The sequence below is a fragment of the Hippopotamus amphibius genome, chromosome 1, assembly GCF_030028045.1.
Source record: "Hippopotamus amphibius kiboko isolate mHipAmp2 chromosome 1, mHipAmp2.hap2, whole genome shotgun sequence".
Lineage (NCBI taxonomy): Eukaryota > Metazoa > Chordata > Mammalia > Artiodactyla > Hippopotamidae > Hippopotamus > Hippopotamus amphibius.
In genome coordinates, this window is record NC_080186.1 from 13,106,039 (window position 1) to 13,127,791 (window position 21,753).

Below are 21,753 nucleotides of genomic sequence, written 5' to 3' on the forward strand. Positions count from 1 at the left end.
GAGATTATGCTGGATTAACTGGGCAAGCCCAGTGGAATCATGAGGATCCTTATAAGGGTCAGAGAGGGATTGAAAGAGGCTGCGCGGTTGGCTTTGAAAATGGAGGAGGTGCCACGAGCCAAGGCTGCTTCCAGAGGCTGGAAGGAGATAAGGGACCAGATTCTCCCCTAGAGCTGCCGGAAGGAGCAGAGCCCTGCCAACACCTTGATTTTTACCCTAGTGAAACCCGTTGTTACTAAGGTTGTGGTAATTTGTCACAGCAGCAGTAGGAAACCAACACAGCAGCCCTGGGAAGGGAATTATTACAGGTCCCGTTGTGCAGACCCAGAGAGGTGCAGCCATTGGTCCAAGGGGGCTGAGCGGCAGGTGGCGGCTCTTGAGTTCAAAGCCGGAGGGCAGGGCTCTGTGTGTTCTTCTTCAGCAGCCCCCTTGCGCACCGAGGCCCACGTTCTGCTGGGAGTCCTCTGGCCCTTCGCCTCCGTCCTCCATCCTTCCGTCCTTCACCTCTTTACTGAGTGCCTGTGATGTGCCAGGCATTGCAGCGACCGAGGTGGACAGTCCCTGCCCTTGGGGGCTGACATTCTGTGTCTTGGAGTGTGTATGGGCTCTGTAGCCAGAGAAGAATGGCCTGCAGGTATTCTGCACTTGCTGTTCACCAGGCCCTGTTCTAAGAGCCTCTCCAGCCTCTGTTAATCCTCGTGGCACTCACAGGCGGGTGCTACTGTAATCGCAGTTTTAAGATGCAGAAGCCAGGTGCCAAGAGCACACGTCGTCAGCCTCAGGCCGCAGAGCTGAGATGAGGCAGAGCCAGGGTTGAACCCCGTCGGCTTCCAGACCCAGTGTTCTAACCTCTGCCTTCCCGTCTCCCACGTAGATCTGGTTTGGATCCCGCCCGTCCTCCACATCAGTTCCACAACACGGGACCCATTCATTGTCTGATCTGCCTAGCCTTCCATTTCATCTCTGTAAAGCGGAGGCTAAATGCAGTTAGGACTAGATGCTCCGTCAGCAAGCTGTTTTTATCACTGTCCTCAAGGGGTGTGGGTCTGACTGGGGTGGGACTCCAGGGCGCAAGGGACCCTGTGCTGGCCAATCTGTTGCTCAGTGCTTCCTGGGATGTGTTTTCCTTCTTCCTTCTTTCCTTTTTTTTTTTTTTTTTTGTAATAGTCATGCCTGTTTATTGTACAAAAATTGGAAAGTACAGAAAATAATAGACTGAAAGCAACCTTTAATTCTACCACTGTGTGTTCCTGCCCAGCTTCTTTGCTTTGTATACGAAGTGCGCGCGCGCGCGCACACACACACACACACACACACACACACACACACATACACACACACATATTTTATAGAACCATGGTTTCATTGCACATGCTGTTTCCTGGCTCACCTTTTGACCTAATTATAAGTGGTGAGCATTTTCCCATGGGAACCTGTATTCTGCAACGTCCCACAAGGCTCTTGATAAGTTACTGCTGGGGCTACAGTGCCTGTCCAGGGTCTGACTGCCGAGCCCGGGGCCCTCGAGATGTCAGGGAGGGAGGTGCGTGCGCCACGGAGCAGAAGGCCAAGGTGGGGTCTGGGTCAGTGTCTGCGGCTGTGAGGCTCACAGTCAGGCTCCTGTGCTGAGATGGTTCCTGGGGGCCTTGATGATCGCTCCCCACTGAGGACTGTGCTGTAGGTACCAAGTCAGGGACCCCTCCTCTGACTCCCCTGGGGGCTCCTCCCCACTCTGCTTATTCAGTAAGTGGATTTGTGACCCTGGGGGGAGGGGCACAGGACAAATAGGCTGGGGCCCAGAACCCTTCCGTATGTGAGGTGTGGGCAGGCTGCAGTGTGAAGAGGCGAAGGCACGCAGGGACACTGAAGCTCGAGGAGGGATAGAGGGGAAGGAGGGGGAAGGGAAATAGTACACTGTGGGGGTGGATTTATCCTGGGCCAGACCCTCTGCTAAGAGTTTTACAAGCCTTCTTTATTTACTCCTTCCAGGAATTCTAAGAGGAAAGTATTATTGCTCCATTTCACAGATATGGAAACTGAGGCACAGAGAGGTGCTAAGTGCCTTACCTGCGTTATCTCATTTAATCCTCACGACAGGAAGTAGGGCGATTATTCACCCCGTTCCACGGCCTGGGACATTAAGCCACTGTCCTGGTCCATAGCCAAGTGGCGGAGCTGCGATCTCATCCCGGGTCTGTTGGCTCTGGAGCGTATGTCTCTTCCCACCCGAAGCCCGTGATCTCCGGTTCTCAACCCTGGCTGCACATCGGAGTCAGCAGGGAGCTTGAAAGACACCGCTGCCTGGGCCCCTCCTGACCGATGTGTCAGAATCACTGGGGCAGGGGCCCTGGGTCTGTATCTCTGAGGAGCTTCCCAGGTGACTGCAGTGGGCAGCTGCTTTGAATTCTCCGACCAGATGATCGTCAAGGTCCTTCTGCCTTTTATTTATTTATTTTTTTGGCTGCACCTCACAGTATGCGGTACTTCCCTGACCAGGGGTCGAACTTGTGCACCCTGCAGTGGAAACACAGAATCTTAACCGCTGGACCACCAGGGAAGTCCTTTTTTTTTTAATTTTTATTGGAGTATAGTTGATTTACAGTGTTGTGTTAGTTTCTTTGATTCACAGCAAAGTGAATCAGTTATACATATACATATATCTACTCTTTTTTTAGATTCTTTTCCCATATAGGTCATTACTGAGTATTGAGTAGAGTTCCCTGTGCTATACGGTAGGTCCTTGTTAGTTATCTATTTTATATATAGTAGTGTGTATATGTCAATCCCAGTCTCCCAATTTATCCCTCCCTCCCCCCAACCCCTTCTGGCTTTAACATGCTGTATCAACTAGAAAGTGGCCAAGGCTGAAAAGAAATCTGGCAGCGGGCTTAATCCTGGCTTGATGTTTTTGCCTTTCTTTTGTGTCTCTTGGATTTAGAGATAGTGGTAGTGTGCTGGTGGGGAATTTCTGGAGGGGGGTGATGCTCTGATTTGGGCCATCCTGGGCTAAGCCCTGCTGTCCCAGCCGTCTGTCTGCTGCAGATTGGGTTTTACTCAAGGGCTTATAAGGCTTGTGTTATTCTAGTCCTTTCAATTCCCAAAGGTGGAATTCTTTCCTCTGTCATATTTTTCATACCTTTTCCTGGAAAAGACATCAGGAATACTGTGTGTACGTGTACATGTGTGTATGCGTGTGTGCGTGCCCAGCTGGCCAGGGATCCTCTGACCGTACTGGTTTTGGGGGTCTTCTCTCTGACAGCTCACGCTGTGTAGCCTTTGGGATGGGACCCTGTGGAACCTGCTGAGCAACCAGGCCCAGCAGCAGCAGCAAAGGTGGGGGTACTGCCATTCTCGAAGTGGGGCTTCTTGTCTTTAAAGTAGGCCAGGGGCAGGGGAATCCATCATCACTGAGTGTCCCCATGTGAAGGGGCTGATGGAATGGGGCGACCAGGACAGAGCAGGTCCCTCCTCCCAGGCCCTGGAGAGAGAGGAGGTGGGCTCAGAAGGTGCTTTGAGCTCCATGGTGGCCTCCTGGTGTACTTGACCTAAGTCTGGTCAGTGACCGCGGTCATCGGGGGGCCTCCTCTTTTTCGTCCAGCTCCTCATTCTCTGTTCCCTCCACGAACTTGGCTCCTTGGCTGCTTTCCTCGGCGTGTGGGTGGCGATGGCCTCACCTTGTAAGACAGTGTCATCTTAGTGGCTGGCCTTTCTCGCATGTGCAAGCTGAGAGGCATTAGAAGTGCAGTAAGCTCAGATAAGGGCGAGATAATTGGCCTTTTATTTCTTTTTTTTTATGGCTCTTTTATTATCTGAAACCTTTGGGGAGGCCCCAGAAGGAGGGTTTGCTCACAGGGAGAATTAGATTTTCCAGCCAGGCAGCAGCTGGGAGAGGCTGCCCCTGGGTGGGCTCAGGGTGTGTCAGGTGGCCTTGGCAGGCAGCCAGAAGGGCCAGCGGGGAGGAGGCACCCCCAGTCTCATTTCTTGCCATGCCCACTGCTCCCTTGCCTGGGGGCTTTTCCCCCTCCCGTCTGCCTGGGGAGCACCGGATCTGGTCTGGGGGCCACAGAGCTGGTGTCAAGAGCAAGGCTTTGCAGGCAAATTGCAACCCTGCCACGTGTTGGCCAGGTGATTTGGGGCAAGGTATTTACCTATTCTGAAATTAGTTAGTTAGTTCTGCTGGGTCTTAGTTGCGGCAGGCTGGCTCCTTAGTTTGCAGTATGCATGTGGGATCTAATTGCCTAACCAGGGATCAAACCCGGGCCCCCTGCATTGGGAGCACAGAGTCTCAACCACTGCAGCACCAGCAAAGTCCCGGTACTTACCTAGTGTGAACCTCACTGTCCTCATCTGTAAAATGGCCATAATAAGACACGCACTTGACCTCAAGCATTCTGCATAGTGCTGGGCACAGAGAAGATACCAGCAAAGTGCAGGGCAGGGGTGGTGGTGGCCTCCAGCCAAGCCTGGGAAGATCTGTCCACCCACAGGCACCGGCCTCTTCCCTCCTTTGGGGCTCCCAGTCCCTCTGTTTACCTCAGCCATAGAGGCAGTCGGGGTGGGCGTGATGGTGACATCCGCTGTGCTGTGTGGCTCCTCCTGCCCCACCCAGGAAGCCAGGACCGGTACCCCAGCACTGCTCAATAGAAGCCCAGACTAGTTTCTCTAGCCGTGCCGGTGGCTTAGACCCACACTGTCGCATTCTAGGGCCACTAGCTACATGTGGCTATTTAAAATTAAATTACTTGAAATGAAATAAAATGAAAAAATAAGCTCCCTGTGTTTCAGTAATGTGCAAACCAGAGGCTCCTATTGTTAGCCCCACCCTGGCTTTTAGTATGTCATAAAGTATTTCCAGATCCCTTCTAAAGCTGTCTGACCTTACCCCAAAATACCCACCCCCCACCTCGATGTCGCCTTTAGAGATGACCCAGGGCCTTCTCAGGTGTTCTCTGGTTGAAACGCACCGCAGCCTTGTGGCTGGGTGTTACGATTTCTCCTGGATGGAGACTTGAACTTGTGTCTCTGACTCTGTATCTATGCTGAGCGCTCTTTCTCTCTTTCCTTTGAAAAAAATGAGTTGTGAGAGTAGTCAAGTGAGGTTTGGTGACCTTGTGATGCAGTGAATCTGTGACGTCGGTGAACGTTTGAATGCACGTTCCCTACTCCCACATGGTCTCGTGGAAAGAACACGGACTCTGCAGAGGGACAGCCTGAGCTGCAGATCCCAGGTCCTTCTGACCAACTGAGTGACTTTGGGTAGAATCATCAAGACTTTGTGAGCCTCAGTTTCCCCATCTGAGAATGAGGATGACACTGCCTACCTCACATGAGCTCTTGTGAAATGAAATGTGCAAATATAGGTAAAGCACAGCAAGCAGTACCTGGCACGTGTGTCCAGTAGTCACCAATTGTCACGATTAATGGATCAAAGCAAACTTCCAAACCATACTCTGTCAAACTCTCATATCGACTATAGCTGGAATGGTTTGGTTCTCACTGCAAATGTCTGAGCTGCTAGACTCAGCACCTTGGAGCCGTCTCCAGGCTGAGAAAGTGGTGGCTCAGGGAAGCCCTGTTTGGAATTGGGGCTCAGGTGGCTGCAGCCCAGCACCCCTCCTGGCTCAGACCAGCCCTGTCCCCTCTAGTCCTTTACTTCCCGGAAAGCGTTGCCCCAGGACTGAAACGTGCCCCTCACCCCTGAGCGACACTGCTGACGTCTGGCAGTAAAATTGGAGCTGAGACTTGCTTTTCCAATAGTGCCAGTGGCTTCAGCCTGCCCTTTCCTGCTGAGGGGCCGCTAGCCACACATGGCCGCTTAAAATTAAATTACCTAAAATAAAATAAAAAGTGAAGTTCCTAAGGCACACGAGTTCCACAAGCCACCTTCCAAGTGCTCCGTAGCCACGCCTGGCTCACTGGACAGTTTCCATCATCACAGCCATCTGTGCTCTGTTACTTGAGATGCGGTCCTGGGAGCCCAGCTTTGGGGCCCAGCAAGCTGGCTTCACGGTCTGGCTCTGCCAGTCACGGGCCCTGTGATCTTGGGCAGGTTCCTCTGCCCGCCACCTGCGGAGTGGGAAGGATGCCAGGATCTACCTGTCAGTGCTACTGTGAAGGCGAGGTCAAGGGCCCGCTCACAGGACGTGTTCCACACCTCACTCTCCTCCCTCCCCTCTCCCTGCACTTCCTGGTTGTCATCTTCCCCCTCCTCCTTCCCTTCTCCCCCTCCTCCCCCTCCCCTTCACTCCTCCCCCTCCCTCCTCCTTCTCCCTCCCTCCTCCTTCTCCCTTCCTCCTTCTTCCACCTCCCCCCTGCACCCCCTCTGTTAAAGGCTGTTAAGGGCTTGGGTGCTGGCAAGCTCAAGTGAATTCTTCACAACAGTGGCTGCTGCCTTGGACAGTGGAAGGCCTCTACCCTCTGGGTTGCCAGACATGGCTTTTTTTTTTTGAGCATGGCCTTAAAAAAAAAAGCTTTCACTTTGGGGTAGTTTGAGATTTACAGAGAGGCTGTAAAGGTGGCACACAGAGTTCCGTGTACCCCCTCACCCTGTGTTCCCGTCGTTAACACCTCACACAACCACGGGATATTTGTCAAAACTAAGAAACCAGTGTGGGTATCTTACCATTCTCTGAACTCCTGACTTTATCTCCATCTCACCAGTTTTTCTGCTGATGTGCCTTTTCTGTCCCGGGAACCCATCCAGGACCCACATGGCATTCAGTTGTCATTCACCCTGCTCTGCGCTGTGACAGTTCCTCAGTTTTGTTTTTCATGCTCTTGAGGCGTACTGGGCAGGTGTTTTATAGAATGTTCCCCAATCTGGGTTTGTTTGGCGTTTTTCTCATGATTAGCCTGGGGTTATGGGCTCGGGGTAAGGATCCCACAGAGGGGAGCACCCTTCCCGTCACGTCACATCCGGGGTCCGTGATGCCTGTGTGACATCACTCGGGATGCTCACTCGACTGCTTGGTTAAGGTGGTGTCTGCTGTTTCTCCACTGCTTTCCCTTGGCTTCTCTGCTCCTGGGAAGTGGGTCTCTGGTGCAGCCCATCCTCCAGGGTGTGTGGGGATTAAGCCCTGCCTTCTGGGCATGATCTTGGGAAGCTTTGCGGGTCCTTGGCTCTCAGACGCAGGACCCCCCAGTCCTAGCCTCCATTTTGCGGGTGGAGAGTCCCACTGAGTCTGCCCTGGAGGAGGAGAGACGGGGAGCCCTGGTCTGGAGAGCATCTGGTCCTTATCACTTTTGATAAGTATGTGCATATGTTTGACCTGTATGCTCTTGTAAATCAGCAGGTCCCCCTTACAGCACTTCTCAAGGCAAGGAGACCAAGAGGGGAAGGGGCTTGTCCACGGCCAACCCCTCCGTGGCCTCCCCAGCCCTTCTGACTCATGGCCTGGGGGGTGAGTGGCCCTGTCACCTGGTGGGGGGCTGCCCAGCACGTCAAGGAACCAGCCGTCCCGTCCTCCGGGCTCACTGGCCCTGTTTCTCGGCCTGCAGGGGCCCGGCCGTGGTGAGCAATGGGGATGCCGTGGACGCAGCTCTCTCCGGGGTCCGGCGCTCCAGCTGGAGGCAGAAGAGCTCCCGTCGCAGTAAGTCCTCACCCCACCCCCAAGGTCTCAGCCCCTGGAGGTTGGTGTCAGGACAGCCTCCCCTGCTCGAGGCTGGGACAGCTGACGTGATCTCACGTGGGCCGAGGGATTGTCCTCACTGAGTGGCTGCTGTGGACTTGGTGGCAGCTGAGGTGGACCTGCCGCTGCCCAGCCTTGAGAGTTGCCCCTTTTGCTGCCTGATGAGTGCCGTGGTCCAGGAGTAGATCACACATTCAGCTGTCCATCTGTCCCCCACATACTCCCAAAGCTCCTACAACAGGCCAGGGTGATCCGGGCAGTGGATGTACACTGGTGACCAAGACGGGGTCCCTCTGGCAGCAGGACCAGACGCATAGGTTGGCAGTTACCATGCAGAGGGCAGGTGCCAGGGTGGGGAAGTGGGAGTTGGGAGAACCCACGAGTCCTGGGGCGGAGAGCTAAGGGGCAGGGGTCAGGGCAAGAGTGTCCAGGCTGAGGGGGGCAGCCTGTGCCGGAGCCTGAGGGCGAGGGGATGCCTGGCGCCCGGGAAGCAGTGAGCCTTGGTGTGGTGGAGGGGAGGGTCTAAGGGGTGAGCAGGGCCAGGTGAGGCTGCCGTCTCCCCAGTTCCTCCCAGAGTGTGTGTGGGGTGGCCTTGGAGGCCATGCTTTCCCGAAGGTGACAGGGAGCCACCAGAGAGCCTTGTGGCCACGTCCGCATTTCAGTCCCATGACTGATGCTCTGAGACAAGGTGGTGGGCTGGAGGCTGTCCGAGGGTGGGGGGAGGCTGATGGCTGGAGCCAGGGACCTGGAGAGAGGCAGGCAAGTCTGAGTCATGGGGGAGGCAGAATCTGTGTTGGTGGGGAGGGGGCGGTGAGGCTTCTATGGGGGGCTCCTTCCTGGGGGCCCTGGGACCCCAGAAAGCAATGCAGTTAGGAGCGGGGACATCAGAGTCCATCTGGCCGTCTGTCTTCCTGGAAGGCCTGTGGGGTGAGGACAGACTCCCATCAGGGGTAGGGACCGGTTTTCCAAACCCTAGCTCTGCCGGGGCCACACACCCCTAAAGAGGGCAGAGATTGGGCACCCATTTTAGCCGGGGAGACCTCGTTAAATGTTCCATCTTGGGAGCTGCTAACATGGACAGGGTGAGCCCTCTGCCCTGCTCATAGGCCACCCAGACAAATGGTAGGGGAGTGATGTGCTCATTTGCTGAAATGTTTTTAACCAATCAGGACCCCGCTGGCTGAGTTTCGGGGGACTCTCCTTAACCCCACTCTCCAAATCCATTCCCCCACTCCCTGCCGAATCCTGTGCTCACTGTGGCTGCCTTGCCCTCCCCCGCCTTTAGGGGGGAGGTGACTTCTTTTGGGGTAGTCCTGGCAGCCTGGTCAGCTGAAGAGGCTTCGGGGCCCCAGGGCACAGGCGCTGGGTCTGCTTCATGCTCCCTGCAGGCGCCATCAGCCAGGTGGACAGGCCTGCGGGGGGCGGGGGGCAGGGGGGTGTGCCGAGCTCACTTGGAGGGTGCCTTGGAGGGGCTGGGGGGCGGGAAGAGGCAGCGGAACCCGTGTCCTCTCAGAGCAGTGGCAGGCAGGGGCTCCCCAGGGGCTGGGCTGCAGGATGCTGGCCCAGCTGAGCCGTGGGGATGCGGGCGGAGGGAGCTGCCAGCTGGTGCAGTCCTGATGTCAGTCTGGCAGCCGCCTCCCGCCTGGGCCGCCACAGCCTCGTTCCTGCTCTTTTCCTCTCCCTTCTCTCCCAGTCGACCGGTTTACTTTCCCCGCCCTGGAAGAAGATGTGATTTACGACGACGTCCCCTTCGAGAACCTGGATGCCCATCAACCCGGTAAAGCCTCTTTCAGGCGTCCTGCATCTGTCCCGACAGAGCGGGGGAGGGAGCGGGGAGGGAGGGGGAGGGTCTCTCCTTCCGCTACTTCCCCGGCTCCACCCAGTCCATGGCTCCTCCTTCTTGCTTTTAAACACCACTGCAGTCATCTGGGGAGATGGCTGAGAGCTTGGGCTGGCTGGGGCTGGGGAGGGGTTAGGGCTTCATGGGGAGGGTTAGGGCTTTACAGGGAGGGGTTAGGGCTTCATGGGGAGGGTTAGGGCTTCATAGGGGTGGGGTTAGGGCTTCTAGGGGAGGAGTTTGGGCTTCATGGGGAGGGGTTGGGGCTTCATGGGGCGGGGTTGGGGCTTCATGGGGCGGGGTTGGGGCTTCATGGGGCGGGGTTAGGGCTTCTAGGGATGGGGTTAGGGCTTCTGGGGAGGGGGGTTAGGGCTTCATGGGGAGGGGTTAGGGCTTCAGGGCCAGGGGGAAGCTGGGCTCTGGGTCCCTGGGCAAATCATTCACTTCTTCAAGCCTCCATTCCTCCTGAAAATGGGTTAATACAAGGAAAAAAAATCAATCATAGAAGAAATGTTGCTTTTCCCATTGTTTCTTTCAAAAAAGAATTACATTAAAAAAAAAAGAAAAGAAATGAGTTACTAGTGCAGACTTTGCGTGGCTGTTGGGAATGACAGCCTGTTAAAGCTGAATAGTGAAGCAGAAAAAGCCTGGGAAAGCCGGGGCCCTGCTGTGGGGCCAGGCCGGCGGGGGTGCTGGGAGAGCAGGGAGATTGTGGCTGCAGAGGGGAAACAGGCTGGAGGAGGGTGAGTGTTGCTGGAACTGGGTCCCTATACTCACCTAGCTGGAGGAAGGACTACCCAGGGAGGAGGGATACTTAATATCCATTCACAGTAAGAGCTGTCTTTGCTTGAACGAGTTATGCCAGCTGCTCTTCGCGGTTTGTCTCGTGTAATCTGCTTTGAAACTGACCGGGTATTACTTCCTTATTCTTCAGAGGAGGAAACTGTAGAGGAAGGGCTGGGATTCGAACCTGGGTCATTCTCACTCCACGTCCAGCGCTCTGTCCCCTCCCCGCAAAAGGACTTGGGTGGCATTTTATGACAAATGAAGCACACTTGCTCGCCCTATTCAGTCAACCCTGTGAGGTCGGTAGGGCAGGGCCTGTGGCTCCAGTTGACAGTCACATCAGAGAGGTTAAGCCACCAGCCCCAGATCACACAGCCAGAATTTGAATAGACATATCTGCTTGACTCTGCTTTTTTTAGACACTATTCTGCCTGTCTTCAGGGGCTCCCCATCTAGTGGGGGAAACAGCCCCTGCATTTGAGGAGCTCCTGGTCTGACAGGGCAGCCGTAACTGTCCTGGGTCAGCATATAGTCCAATCGGAGAGACATGCAGACCACAGACAAGGCCTGAGGGCCCCCGGAGAAACACTCCTGGCGCCTGTCCCAGGAACAGGGAGAGTGGGCCCATGATCCACGCATCCAATTAGCAAGTCCTGAGGGAGCCTGGAGCCCATCCCTGCCTGTAGCTCTCGTGAATCCGGGAGAGTGGGATAGGGCAGCAAATGAGGTCCCAGAGCCGGGAGATCTGAGTGGCCTGAGGCCATTATTTGACCCCGTTGGCCTGTTCTTCCACCTGAATCCAATCCAACCATCAATCACTTGGTCACAGTCTTCACTGGGCACCATCGTGTCCCCAGGGTGTGGGGATTCGGCATGTCCTGCAGTTTAACCCAAGGTGGGCAAGAGCTGGTGGTCTGGGAGCCAGCTCTGAGGCTGCAAACTGAGGACCAGGATCCTGTCCTGAGACCCCCGCTCTCTCTCGGGACTGTGGGAGGGTTGAGTCAGCAAGGTTGTGTCTGGCTCTCAGCGGGTGCACCCTGCAACAAATGCTGTTGCCGTGAGCCTCACACCTGCCAGGGCCCAGCACTGACCTGCGGGCGTGGCTTGTGGGCTCAGCCGGCGCTCCGTGGGGAGGTTGTCCACTGAGGTGCAGGCCTCCTGGGCCAGTGGACACACACAGCCCTGGGTTCTCATCCCGGCTTTGCCGTTGATTAGGGCCCAGGGCTCTGTGCTTTGGGCCTTGACTTCATATAAAATCAGAATATCATCCTGACCTCACAGGACTTTGGGGAGGGTCGCACCGCAGAACTTCTCCTTAATCTCCCTGGACTCAGCTGATGCATCTGTAAAATTGGACAATACTAACTTCTTCCTTGGGTTGTGGTGAGGATGCCGTAAGGTAGTTGATGTAGAACACTGAGCGGGTAGTGGTAGGTGCTTTGAAAGGAGGGCCGTGATCTTGAGCATTAGTGAAGCGAGGAGGCAGGGGAGTGGAGGTGGGGCAGCCAGACCACTGTGAGGCCCCTGAAGGCTGAGGGATCTGGTGACACTGTCTCCACTGGAGAGAGTATTTCTGAATGAGCCCAGGGGATCGTCAGCACAGTGGTGCCTCTGTGGAGGGCAGCGTGGTGAATAGATGGTGTCCCCTCTCCGCTCACCGCCTGACTTTGGGCAAGCACATGCCTTCTCTGGGCCCCAGTGATAATTTCTGGCCCCTCAAGGCTGCTGGGAGAATCCGGCATGTAGATGGAGGTGGGTGGGGCCGGAAGCAAGGGGAAGTGGATGCCACGTGGTTCTTCCTCGGAGGCAGCCCCAAGAACTGGGCTCTGCCCCTTGGCTCACGAGTCATGGGGCCCCCGCTGAAGTAACAGGACAATCAGCCCAGCCTTGTCGAGGTCACAGCCTGGTTACCAGTTGCTCTACTCCCTGGAGACATTAGTCACTATTATCCTTTGCTGAAAAAGAACCCCGTGCTCCTTCCTGATCCTGGGACCCGAGTCTCCAGCTAAGCCCCAGGGTGTCTGTTTTGCTCTTTGGCTGACAATCTTCCCAGACCCCTCACCCCTCGCCTTTCTTGTATGGGGGAGGGGGAGGCTTGGGGTCAGCTTGGAGACATTCAAGCCCACCCAGAGTCCCCACGAGTAAGGATCAGCTGCTCTTTGCTGAGCTTCTGCCACGTGCCAGGCTCTTGATTAAGAGCTTCTTGTACATATATTTTATTTACTCCACTTTTCAGCTTTTTTATCTCGATTTTGCAGAGAGGGCTTCGAGAACCAAAGTTCTCTGCTCTTTAGCACATGTGGTTTGCGAGCAGATTTTATTTTTTTAACCCATCCTAGTGCCGTATTTCTTCTGTGCTGACAAAAAGCATTTTCACCTTTGTGCACTTTTTGGAGTCTGGTCTTACTTGTGTGAGGCCTGCAGCTCAGTTCTTCTCCAGGTAACAGCCCAGGAAGTGAAGGCGAGGCCCAGAGCTCCCAGCGGTGGAGCCGGGGCTGGGACCGGGCCGGGACTGGGCAGGGACCCCGTGTTCTGGGCCTGGGAAAGTGGCTTTCCCACCTCAGTGCAGAAGCAACATCTCAAACCGGAGTTGACAGGGACCCCAAAAGTGCGCGCCCTGCTGGCAGCTGTCCCTCCAGGCCAGTGGACTCTCAGGTCTCTGTCCCCCAGTTTCCCTGGTCAAGGCATTTCCCCTGGGGCTGGGGAAGAAAAGGGAACACTCCTGGACGCTGGGCCACGCGCGCCCCCTACTGGACCATCCTGGAGCCTCACGGGGAACTTCGATTTGAGGTGAGGGATCCGAGTTATTCAATGCTCTGGACCGTCTTCATTTTCCCCCTTACAATGCTGAGGCCAGAGCTGACGGCCTGAATCAGGACTTGGTCCTAGGTCCTCTCTTTTCCACTAAAAAATGTCAAAGAGGCCCAGAATGAGCACTCAGGTCCAGAGAGGTGGTGCTGATGGGGGAGGAAGTTATTGAGTCTGGTGTGTGCCAGGCACATTTCTCGTGCTTTTCTGCACACTCTGCAGGGTGGATGTCGTGTTCTCATTGCCTCCCGCTTATGGACCAGGAAGTGGAGCTGGAGGTCCACCCTGACCCACCCCCCACCTGCCCGCCTGGGTTCGGAAAAGTTGGGTCTGGTGGGCTTGGCCTCAGGGCTTCCGCTCACCAGCCCTGTCTCTCGGCCAGCAGGGGCGGAGAGGAGCCTTCCCTACGAGGATGTGCACCGGGACGGGACGCCCCGGGAGCCGGAGGACCTAGGCTGGAGCTCCAGCGAGTTTGAGAGCTACAGCGAGGACTCGGGGGAGGAGGCCAAGCCGGAGGCGGAGCCCACCAAGCACCGAGTGTCCTTCCAGCCCAAGGTGAGGGGAGGAGGGGCGCCTCTCACCCTAGCAGTGCACCCGAAAGCGGGGTGGTGAGGGCCAGGCCTGAGACGCGCGTCTCTAAAGCTCAGTGATTCCCAGGAATGTGTGCTGAGAGGGGGAGACGTGGCCCGAGTAATCCCAGACAGGAAGTGACCCACCCGCGTTGCGGATTGGCCGCGGAGCGCCCTAAACCTAGGATGGGCCTGGCTAGTGCCTGGCACAGGTGCTGCCCCCGCTGCACGCCCGCGGCAGACCTGGCAATTGATGACGACGCTCATGGGCTCAGATCCGGCTTCAGAATCCTCCTCCACACGGTGCTCAGGCAGCCTAACCATCTGATGAGAGTTGACCTGTGCATCAAATCAGCTTGATCTCCCTGCCTCAGAGGATGCTTCTCAGATCAGTCCTAGACCCCCCGCAGCCCTCTGCCCCGGCGACGTGAGCAAGCGGGCTACGTCAGAGCTGCCCGGAACGCTTCTTTCCAAAGGCTTTCAAAGCACCATCTGTGCCCTGGTTGCTTATGGTGTTTCTGCCCGGAACAGAGTTCATCCTGCTGGTTTCATGGAGGGAACCCCGGAAGCCGAGAGGAGGATGAGGTGTCTGCTTCCTCCCTTCCTGTGACAGCCTTGCCCGTCCCATTTGTTCTGTAGAAGCCAGCAGAAAGCAGAGTCTGTCCACGCTGAGATTTGGGATTTAACGGGAGCAGCTGCTTAGAGACAGGTCCTGCCCAGCCAGAGGTGACTGGGCCCCTCCTAGGTTCCTTTTGAAAAGACACAGGCAGGCAAGTGGGCGCCCCGTCAGCGAGTCCTGCCTGCAGGTGGGGCAGCGACCAGGCAGGGGCCCCAGGCCCAGGTGGGATTACGGGGGCCTCCAAGTTTTTCAGAGTGCTTCCTGCCCCTTTCTGAGTTTGGGGATCCCCTCTGCGAGAGGGGTGCAGGCCAGAGCAGCACCCACACCTAAGAGTTTTCAGACAGACTTTACCCAGATGAAGAGGGCTCCCCAAGTCCTCGGGAAGCCCGAGGGCTGAGCAGGGTCCCTCCTGAACCCTGGTCTCCTCTCGGCTGGGCCCCCACGGGTGGGGCCACGGAAAACAACCTTGACGTCTTTTTAAAAATTTTTTTTTGGCTGCGCTGCGCGGCATGCAGGATCTTAGTTCCCTGACCAGGGATCAAACCCATGCCCTCTGCAGAAGAAGTGTGGAGTCTTAACCACTGGACCTGCAGAGAAATCCCAGCTTTGATCTCTTGCTAGCAAAAACATTAAGCATCTCTGACACCTACTGTATGCCCAGTCTGTATCTTAGGGTGTGGGCTGGAGTATGGGGGACAGGAAGACCCAACCCGGGCTTGGGGAACCTTCGTGGTCTAGGAGGAGATACTGAGTATGAAACAATTTGTCAAAAATGAAGAAAAACATGCCTTTCTGTGAACACGAGCCCGTGTACCCGTGGCCTCCTGCCCGACACAGGTGGGATTTGAAGGACCTAATCACAGGAGGCTTCCTTATGAGAGAGGTGGGCTGGGAGCTGGGGTGCAGAAGCCAGAGGGGACAGGAAAGGTAGCCCCAGTTGGATGAATGGCCCTGGGTGAAAGCCCAGGAACAGGCCTCTTCCTGTTGTGTCCTTGGAAGGGGCAGCACGCTCTAGTTTAGGGGAGAGAGGGGGCTTTGGTTATGAAGCTGCCACTTGCCCTGGGTAGCCTCTTGATAGGAGGGCGGGACTCGTGTGTCCCAGCCTGGCTCTGGAGAGTCTGAGCAGGTGGGATTCCAGGCCTGGGCCAGCCCTTGTTCTCAGCCTCTGGCTGTCCCTCCTCATGCCCCGTGGCCACTTTCCTGGCCCCCTGCTTTTTTTACTGGGGACCAAAAGGGACGCGTCGGCCCCTCTTAGGGCAGGAGGCGTGGGCGTGCGGCGTTTGGGCCCTCCTGTGCTCTTCCTTAGACTTGCACGGGCATCAGAATCACACGGGTAGTTGGTTTCATCCGCAGATGCTGGGGCCTCACCCCCAGGTTCAGGGTTTGGGTGGGGCCTGACAATCTGCATTTTAACAGCACCCTGTCCCCAGGGGATGCTGGGGGCCCACAGAGCGCTCTGAGGAGTGCTGGGCGGGCCCGCACCTTGGCCTGGCCCCAGGGTTGGGGTCTCTGGGGGCTGCCTCTGGGCTTGTGTCCTGCACACCCTCAAGCTGGGGCCTTGGGACCCTTCCTCAGCAGATAAACGACATGGCAGAGTTCCTGGAATTTCTAACTATGAGGATTTTCTCTGGCTGTGGGCCCAGGCCCACCTGCTCCCCAAACAGCAGGCTCCCCGGGATCATAGAGGGGCATTTCCTCTGATGCCCACTGCTGCCTGGGAACCACCTCCCACCTGAGCCCCTGCGGGGCTTTGCCCTCCTGAGCTGCTTGCGGCGCATCTGCTCCCATGCCTCACACTGCAGCCGCTGCCTGTTTCCGGGGCCACCGCGGTTTGGCTGTGTGTTGTGTGTGCTGTGGGGCGTCGGGCAGCAGGGATCTGGGGCAGAGTCGGGTCCTGTCCTTAGAGGCTCACGGGGGCCTGGCACCCTGTGCAGCTGCAAAAGAACTAGTGCAGCCCTTCTTGCAGGTGTCTGGCCAGGCCAGCCCTCAGTGGGTGGTTTTTTGCCGAAGAAAATGACTGAGGGCCCGCAGAGCAGGAAGCACTTGACCCAGATGTAAGCGGGAGCCTGATCCTGACGAAACGGGGGCCTGCTGGTCGCCACCCGTGGGCAGTGGGAGGGTTTTTTTTTTTTCCAGCTGTGAAATGGGCTGCATCGAATGTTTCCGTTTTCTGATTGTGATCTCTTCGTAATTAAGGTGACCTTGAGCTGGCTGGCCTGGGGCCCAGGCAGCAATGCCAGCTCTGACCTCAGCTGGTTGACTCTGATCTGGCTAATTCTGCAGTTGACCTTGAACGAGGATCGTCCTAGTTCTTCTGACCCCGAGAGAGGCGGAGGCCCAGGGCCTTTTATGATTTATCGTGTCAATCTTATTTACAGATGAAGCAGGGCTCCAGTTTGTTTGGGAGCCTGCGAAACACCCAGAAGGATCCCTGTCCTGCTACTTCTTTGTATAACAATAGTGAATATTTGCCCAGTGTGGTACAGCTGACGGAGCAGTTTCATTTATTGTTCCTGATACCCTAGAGTGGTTGGTATTATTTGCTTTAAGAGTCTCATTTTGTTGATCAGAGAACCTAAGGGACCGAAGCTCAAAGAGGTTAAACGATGTGGTGAGGGCCACACAGCCAGTAGATGGTAGAACCACAACTCAACATCACATAGGATTGGAAAGAAAGTACCTTGTCCTTCCATCCATCCATCTGTCCGTCCATCCATCCATCCATGCCATCCTTCCATCCAACCAACTGTCCATCTGTTCAACAAATACTGAGCACTTATTATTTGAAGAATAGTATACTAATAGCTTCCATTTTTTGGAACACTTAGTAAGCTCTGGGGTTTACATGCTTTGTCCGTTTAACCTTCTCACTGATACTATGAGGTAGTTATTATTCTGGCCACTTTACCAGTGAGGAAGCTGTCACTCAGAGAGGTAAAGAGACTTTCCAGCTAGTAAGCGGGGAGCAGTGATTTGAATGTAGGCCCACCTGCCTCTAAGCTCACGCTTCTGATCCCTCTGCTTGTCTACTTTCCTCCAAGTAGTCCCAGTCTTGGTCTTCTCTGTACTTTACTAATTTCACTATGGCTCCTACAGTTCATGCATTTGAATGTCTGCCTGCCCATTTATCTGTCCATCTTCCCAGATAGTGTGTAAGCTAGTCAGCCACTTATCCCTCCATCCAGTTGCCTGTCCATCCCTCCTCCGTCTATTCCTCCCTCTGTTTCATCCATCCTTCCTCCAAGTGATGTGCGCGAGCCAGCTCGTCCTAGCTCCCAAGAGCCCAAGAACCAATCGTGCACGTCCCGTTCCAGCTTCATACTCAGTGATGTCACGTTGGTAGTCTGAAATTGGCCACGGCGGGTGTGTTCACACCGTGGAAATACTACAAAGCAGGGCTCTTTTTCCTGGAGAACCACTTGGAGAATATTTACCAGCACAGCACTTCTTCCATCCATCCAGTAATCCATCCGTGTTTTTATTCATTCATCTGTTTCTCTATCCCTCTCCCCATTTGCCCAGCTGTACAGTCATCCAACTAAGTGTATCCATTTGCTCACCCACCCATCCATTTGTCTGTCCATCCCTGCATCCGTCTATGAGCACGTCCATCTACCCATCTGTCTGTTATCCATTCATCCAGCCACCCCTCTCTGCGTTCACCCATCTTTCTGCATTTGCCCTCTCATCCATTTATCCCCTTGCCCACTCACTCCACTCATCCGTCCACCTGCCATCCATCCATCTCAAGAACTTGCTGAGAACCTCCTCTGTTGTGAGCCCCATGCTGGACCCCTGGGATGGGGAGATGACTGAGACACAGTCCTTGTCCCCCGAGCACTGGGAGGGTGCCTGGGCTGTTCCCCTCCCACTTCTCCTCCCCCGCAGCTACAGAGCCCCCAGCAGCCTGGCGTGCTGGGGTTGGATGCTGCCAGAGCTCATTCCCGGCAGGAGCCCAGTGGTCCCCAGTCCCGCCTGCCCCGAGTTGTCTATCCACCACCTCACCTGAGTCTCCTTTTTCCTCTGTCGCCCGTGTTTTGTCTCCTGCCCGCCCCGCCTGCTCCTCTCACCTGCTCCCCTTCTGCCTGGCTGCTTGGGGGCTCCAGCTTTCTCCAGACCTGACTAGGCTAAAGGAGCGATGCGCCAGGACTAAGAGAGACATCTTGGCTTTAAGAGTTGGGGGGAGAGACATGCAGGAGCTGAAGCACAAGTACGATTGTAAGGTATTGTCTGTCTGTCCCTCCAAGTCCTGGGGGCTCCTGGGGCCTTTCCTGCTGCTTCTGGGGCTGCAGAGGGTGGGGCTGAGTCCCGGGGCTGCGCTGAGGCCTGAAACCTGGAGGCGTCTTGCGTTGGGAGCACCGGCTGATGCCATGGGCTGGCTTGCTCCCATCCACGTCCTCGCCTCTCTTTCTCCTCACTCTCAAGTGACACCTTAACTGTCTGTAAGAATTCCTGGGTGGGCTCTCAAACTGCAGGGCCCTCAGAATCACCTGGGTGCTTTGAAAAATGGAGATTCCTGAGCTCTACCCCCAGAGAGGCTGATTCTGCAGGTCTGGGCCAAGGCCCAGGAATCGATGAATTTGATAACTGTCACAGGTGGGTTTGGGTTACACTTTGAAAAACATGACTTTTGGTGACATTGGATGTTCCTCCCCCTCTGAGCTGTTTAGAGAGGTCCTGGGTAAGGGGGCCAGTCGGAGAAGCTGCAGTGCCTTCTTCTCAGATGGGGACTCCGACTTCTGCACAAGGTTGATGATATTGACAGCAGTAGCTTCTGTTCATTGAGCACCTACTGTGTACTGTGGGCTTTGGAGGCCTGCAGGCCTGGATTTGAATCCCCGTCCCACCCCTTCCTTGCTGTGTGATCCTGGGCAGGCCTCTTGACCTCTCTGAGCTTTGGCTTCCTTGCCTGTGAAATGGCGGCATGAACAGTACCAACCCCCAGGGTGGATGTGTGCTCAGGTGCTTAGTGCGTGCCGGGCACAGCCTGAGAGCTCAGGGGATGGTGACGGCTATTGTTTGTGTGCCTGACCGTTTTCTCCCCGGGGCGCCCTGGGAGGCCGCTGTCTCCCTGCTGTCATTTAGCGTTACTGAGGCCGGCAAGTGAGGTAACTGGCTGCTGGTCACACCAGTGGTCATTTGGGGTTCAAGCCTGGGTCTGTGCCAGCCAGAGCCTGCCAGCCCTCCATCCTGTAGCACTGCCCGATTCCCAGAACCGGAGGCCTCTCTGGAGGAGGCGAAGAGGCCCTTTACAGTTTGCAAGGCCCTTATACGGACACCCTCTGAGAACCCTGTGCCTGGAGATGGGGGCAGATTTAACATCTCCGGAAGCTGTGGCCCAGAGAGGAGCAGGGAGCACGTGGAGGGCGGCGTTGAGACCAGGGTGCTTTTCCCGGCCCGGCCGCCGAGTCGGCCCCCAGGTTGGGCTCTGTCCTCAGTGCTGTGAGACGGTGGAGGTGGCCCGTTGACTCAGGGACGCCTTCCGGGTATTGACCTGTTGCTCTCTTTTTGCCTGGGAAAGGCTTCTGATGGTTCCCCCAAGACCACTTTGGGGGTTCCTAGGACAGCCCCCCGATGGCTTTCTGCTGAGGCAGGCACTGGGCCCCAGGACAGAGGTTTCCAGTCTTGGGGTCGTGACCCCTCAGAGGAGGATGAGCGTCTCTGTACGGTTTCTGGGGCCGGCCCTGCCCCTCTCATCAGAGTCTCACAGGCCTTTATGACCCCCCCCCGCCCACCTCTCCGAAAGGGCAAGAATCGCCGCTCTAGAATTGGACCATTTAGATGCGGGGGGGCCGGGGACTTCCCCTTCTCCTGCTGGCTGTTGGTTATTTCCAGAAAGTCAGCTTGTTCCTGAAAAGTTACCATGCTGCCCCTGGCCTCAGCAAGGCTTCCTGGCCCAGACTCTTGAGAAGCGACAGGGCCCTTACACTGGAGACCGGGGAGGGGTTGTTTGGAGGGCAGTGATAGTGAGAGCAGAGGCCAGGGACCCCCAGATGAGTGCCCCCCACCTTCAGCAGAGAGCTTCAGGGAGGAGGGGGTTTCCTAGAACTGTACTGTCCATTATGATAACCACGCAGCTCTTTACATTTAAGTAGAATTAGATCTCACCAGGACTTGGGGTCCTCAGTCACGCCAGCCGGCTCTCAAGTGCCCAGTTGGTGACGCGTGGTTGGTGGCTGCCGTGTTGGACAGCACAGACAGGGAGCAGTTCCATCCATGTGGAAACTTCTAGGGAAGCTGCCAGGACTGGGCCAGGGGGAACAACGCAGTGAGTTAGCGGACAGCAGCTCTGTGTGCAGGCCCGGGGGGCCGCTTCCCTGTCCCGGGCCTGCCTCCGCCTCCGCCGGCGCCCTGCGTGTGCTTCACCTGCTGCACCCATGCCCGTGGGTCCTGCCCCCCCGGGGGAAGCTGCGCCCGGCTCCGTGGCGGCCTCCGCGTCCCCTGCGTTCCCGGGCAGAGGCTCAGTAAGGAACCTGGCTGTTCCGGGGGCTGGGGCTCCGCAGATGGGATGGGCTGCTCCCCTCCTTTGAGTTGCCCCTAAAGGAAGCTCAGGCATTTGTGCAGCTCGTTTCACAGTTCAGCGTGCTTTCCCAGACCCTGTCTGTTTCGTTCTCACAGGCCCTGGCGGATCTCAGGGAAGAAACCGAGGCTCAGTTCGGTTAAGTGTCTTGTCCAGCGTCATGCGGCTGGGAAGCGGTGGGGCTGGTACTTGAACCAGGCCTAGGACTCTAGGCCTTGTGCCCTTTTCCCAGTGTCACACCGTGTCCTTAATTTGACACCCAAGGGGAAAAACCTGGGTTAGCAGCTCCTCTAGCCAGTAAAGAGGGTTCCCCCAGGGAGGTCCCCCAGGGCACGAACACCCTTCCACCCCTTCCCAGGAGGTCTCAGGGTGGCACTGCCCTGCTGTCTTGCTTGGCCTCTGCTGCCACCTCCTTGGGAGGGAGTGGGCTCCGGCGTCCTCATGTTCGTAGCCCCGGCCGGGAGGCCTGGGTAGGGCTGTTGGCCCTTGGTGGCAGGTGCCCCAGGGCCTCCTTCCGCGTCTCTGATGGGCCCCTCTGCCTTTGCTCAGATGACCCAGCTCATGAAGGCCGCCAAGAGCGGGACCAAGGACGGGCTGGAGAAGACGAGGATTGCCGTCATGCGCAAGGTGTCCTTTCTGCACAGGAAGGACGTCCTCGGTGAGGCACTGCGGCCGGGCTGGGGGCGGGCTCGGTGCGTGGCGGGGATGGGTGGGCAAGGTCACTGGGTGTCTGGGCTCCTCTGGCGGTGGAGGTTGGGGACTGACCCCTACATGTGCCAGCTTGTTTCCCCGCCTCTTGGCAGGTGGACCCCGTCTCTTCTGGGAGATGTGGGCCCCTCCCTTCAGCATCCCTGCCCTCGGCCTCTGTCATGGCCTCCTTGGCCTCTTGCCTCCCGTGCTCACCCAGCCTCATCTTCGAATGTGCCCATTCATTCTTTCCTTTATCCATTCACCCGTCTCTCCACCAGCCAGCATTTATTGAACAC

At 56.4% G+C, this 21,753-nt stretch overlaps 1 protein-coding gene across 12 annotated transcripts in view; it reads left to right on the plus strand.

The window, feature by feature from the left end:
- Positions 1-21,753, plus strand: part of ARHGEF10L (Rho guanine nucleotide exchange factor 10 like) — a 159,885-nt gene that overhangs the window by 66,107 nt on the left and 72,025 nt on the right. For 8 of the 12 annotated variants that reach the window (XM_057697827.1, XM_057697814.1, XM_057697820.1 and 5 more), the window contains 4 exons: positions 7,498-7,589; positions 9,322-9,405; positions 13,442-13,614; positions 21,317-21,425. In XM_057697827.1, the coding sequence (XP_057553810.1) occupies positions 7,498-7,589; positions 9,322-9,405; positions 13,442-13,614; positions 21,317-21,425 (458 nt within the window). Of the gene's footprint in view, positions 1-7,497; positions 7,590-9,321; positions 9,406-13,441; positions 13,615-14,812; positions 16,777-18,353; positions 18,471-20,865; positions 20,906-21,316; positions 21,426-21,753 lie in introns of those variants that run through there. The other 4 variants (XM_057697894.1, XM_057697861.1, XM_057697878.1 and 1 more) reach the window with 4 other exon arrangements.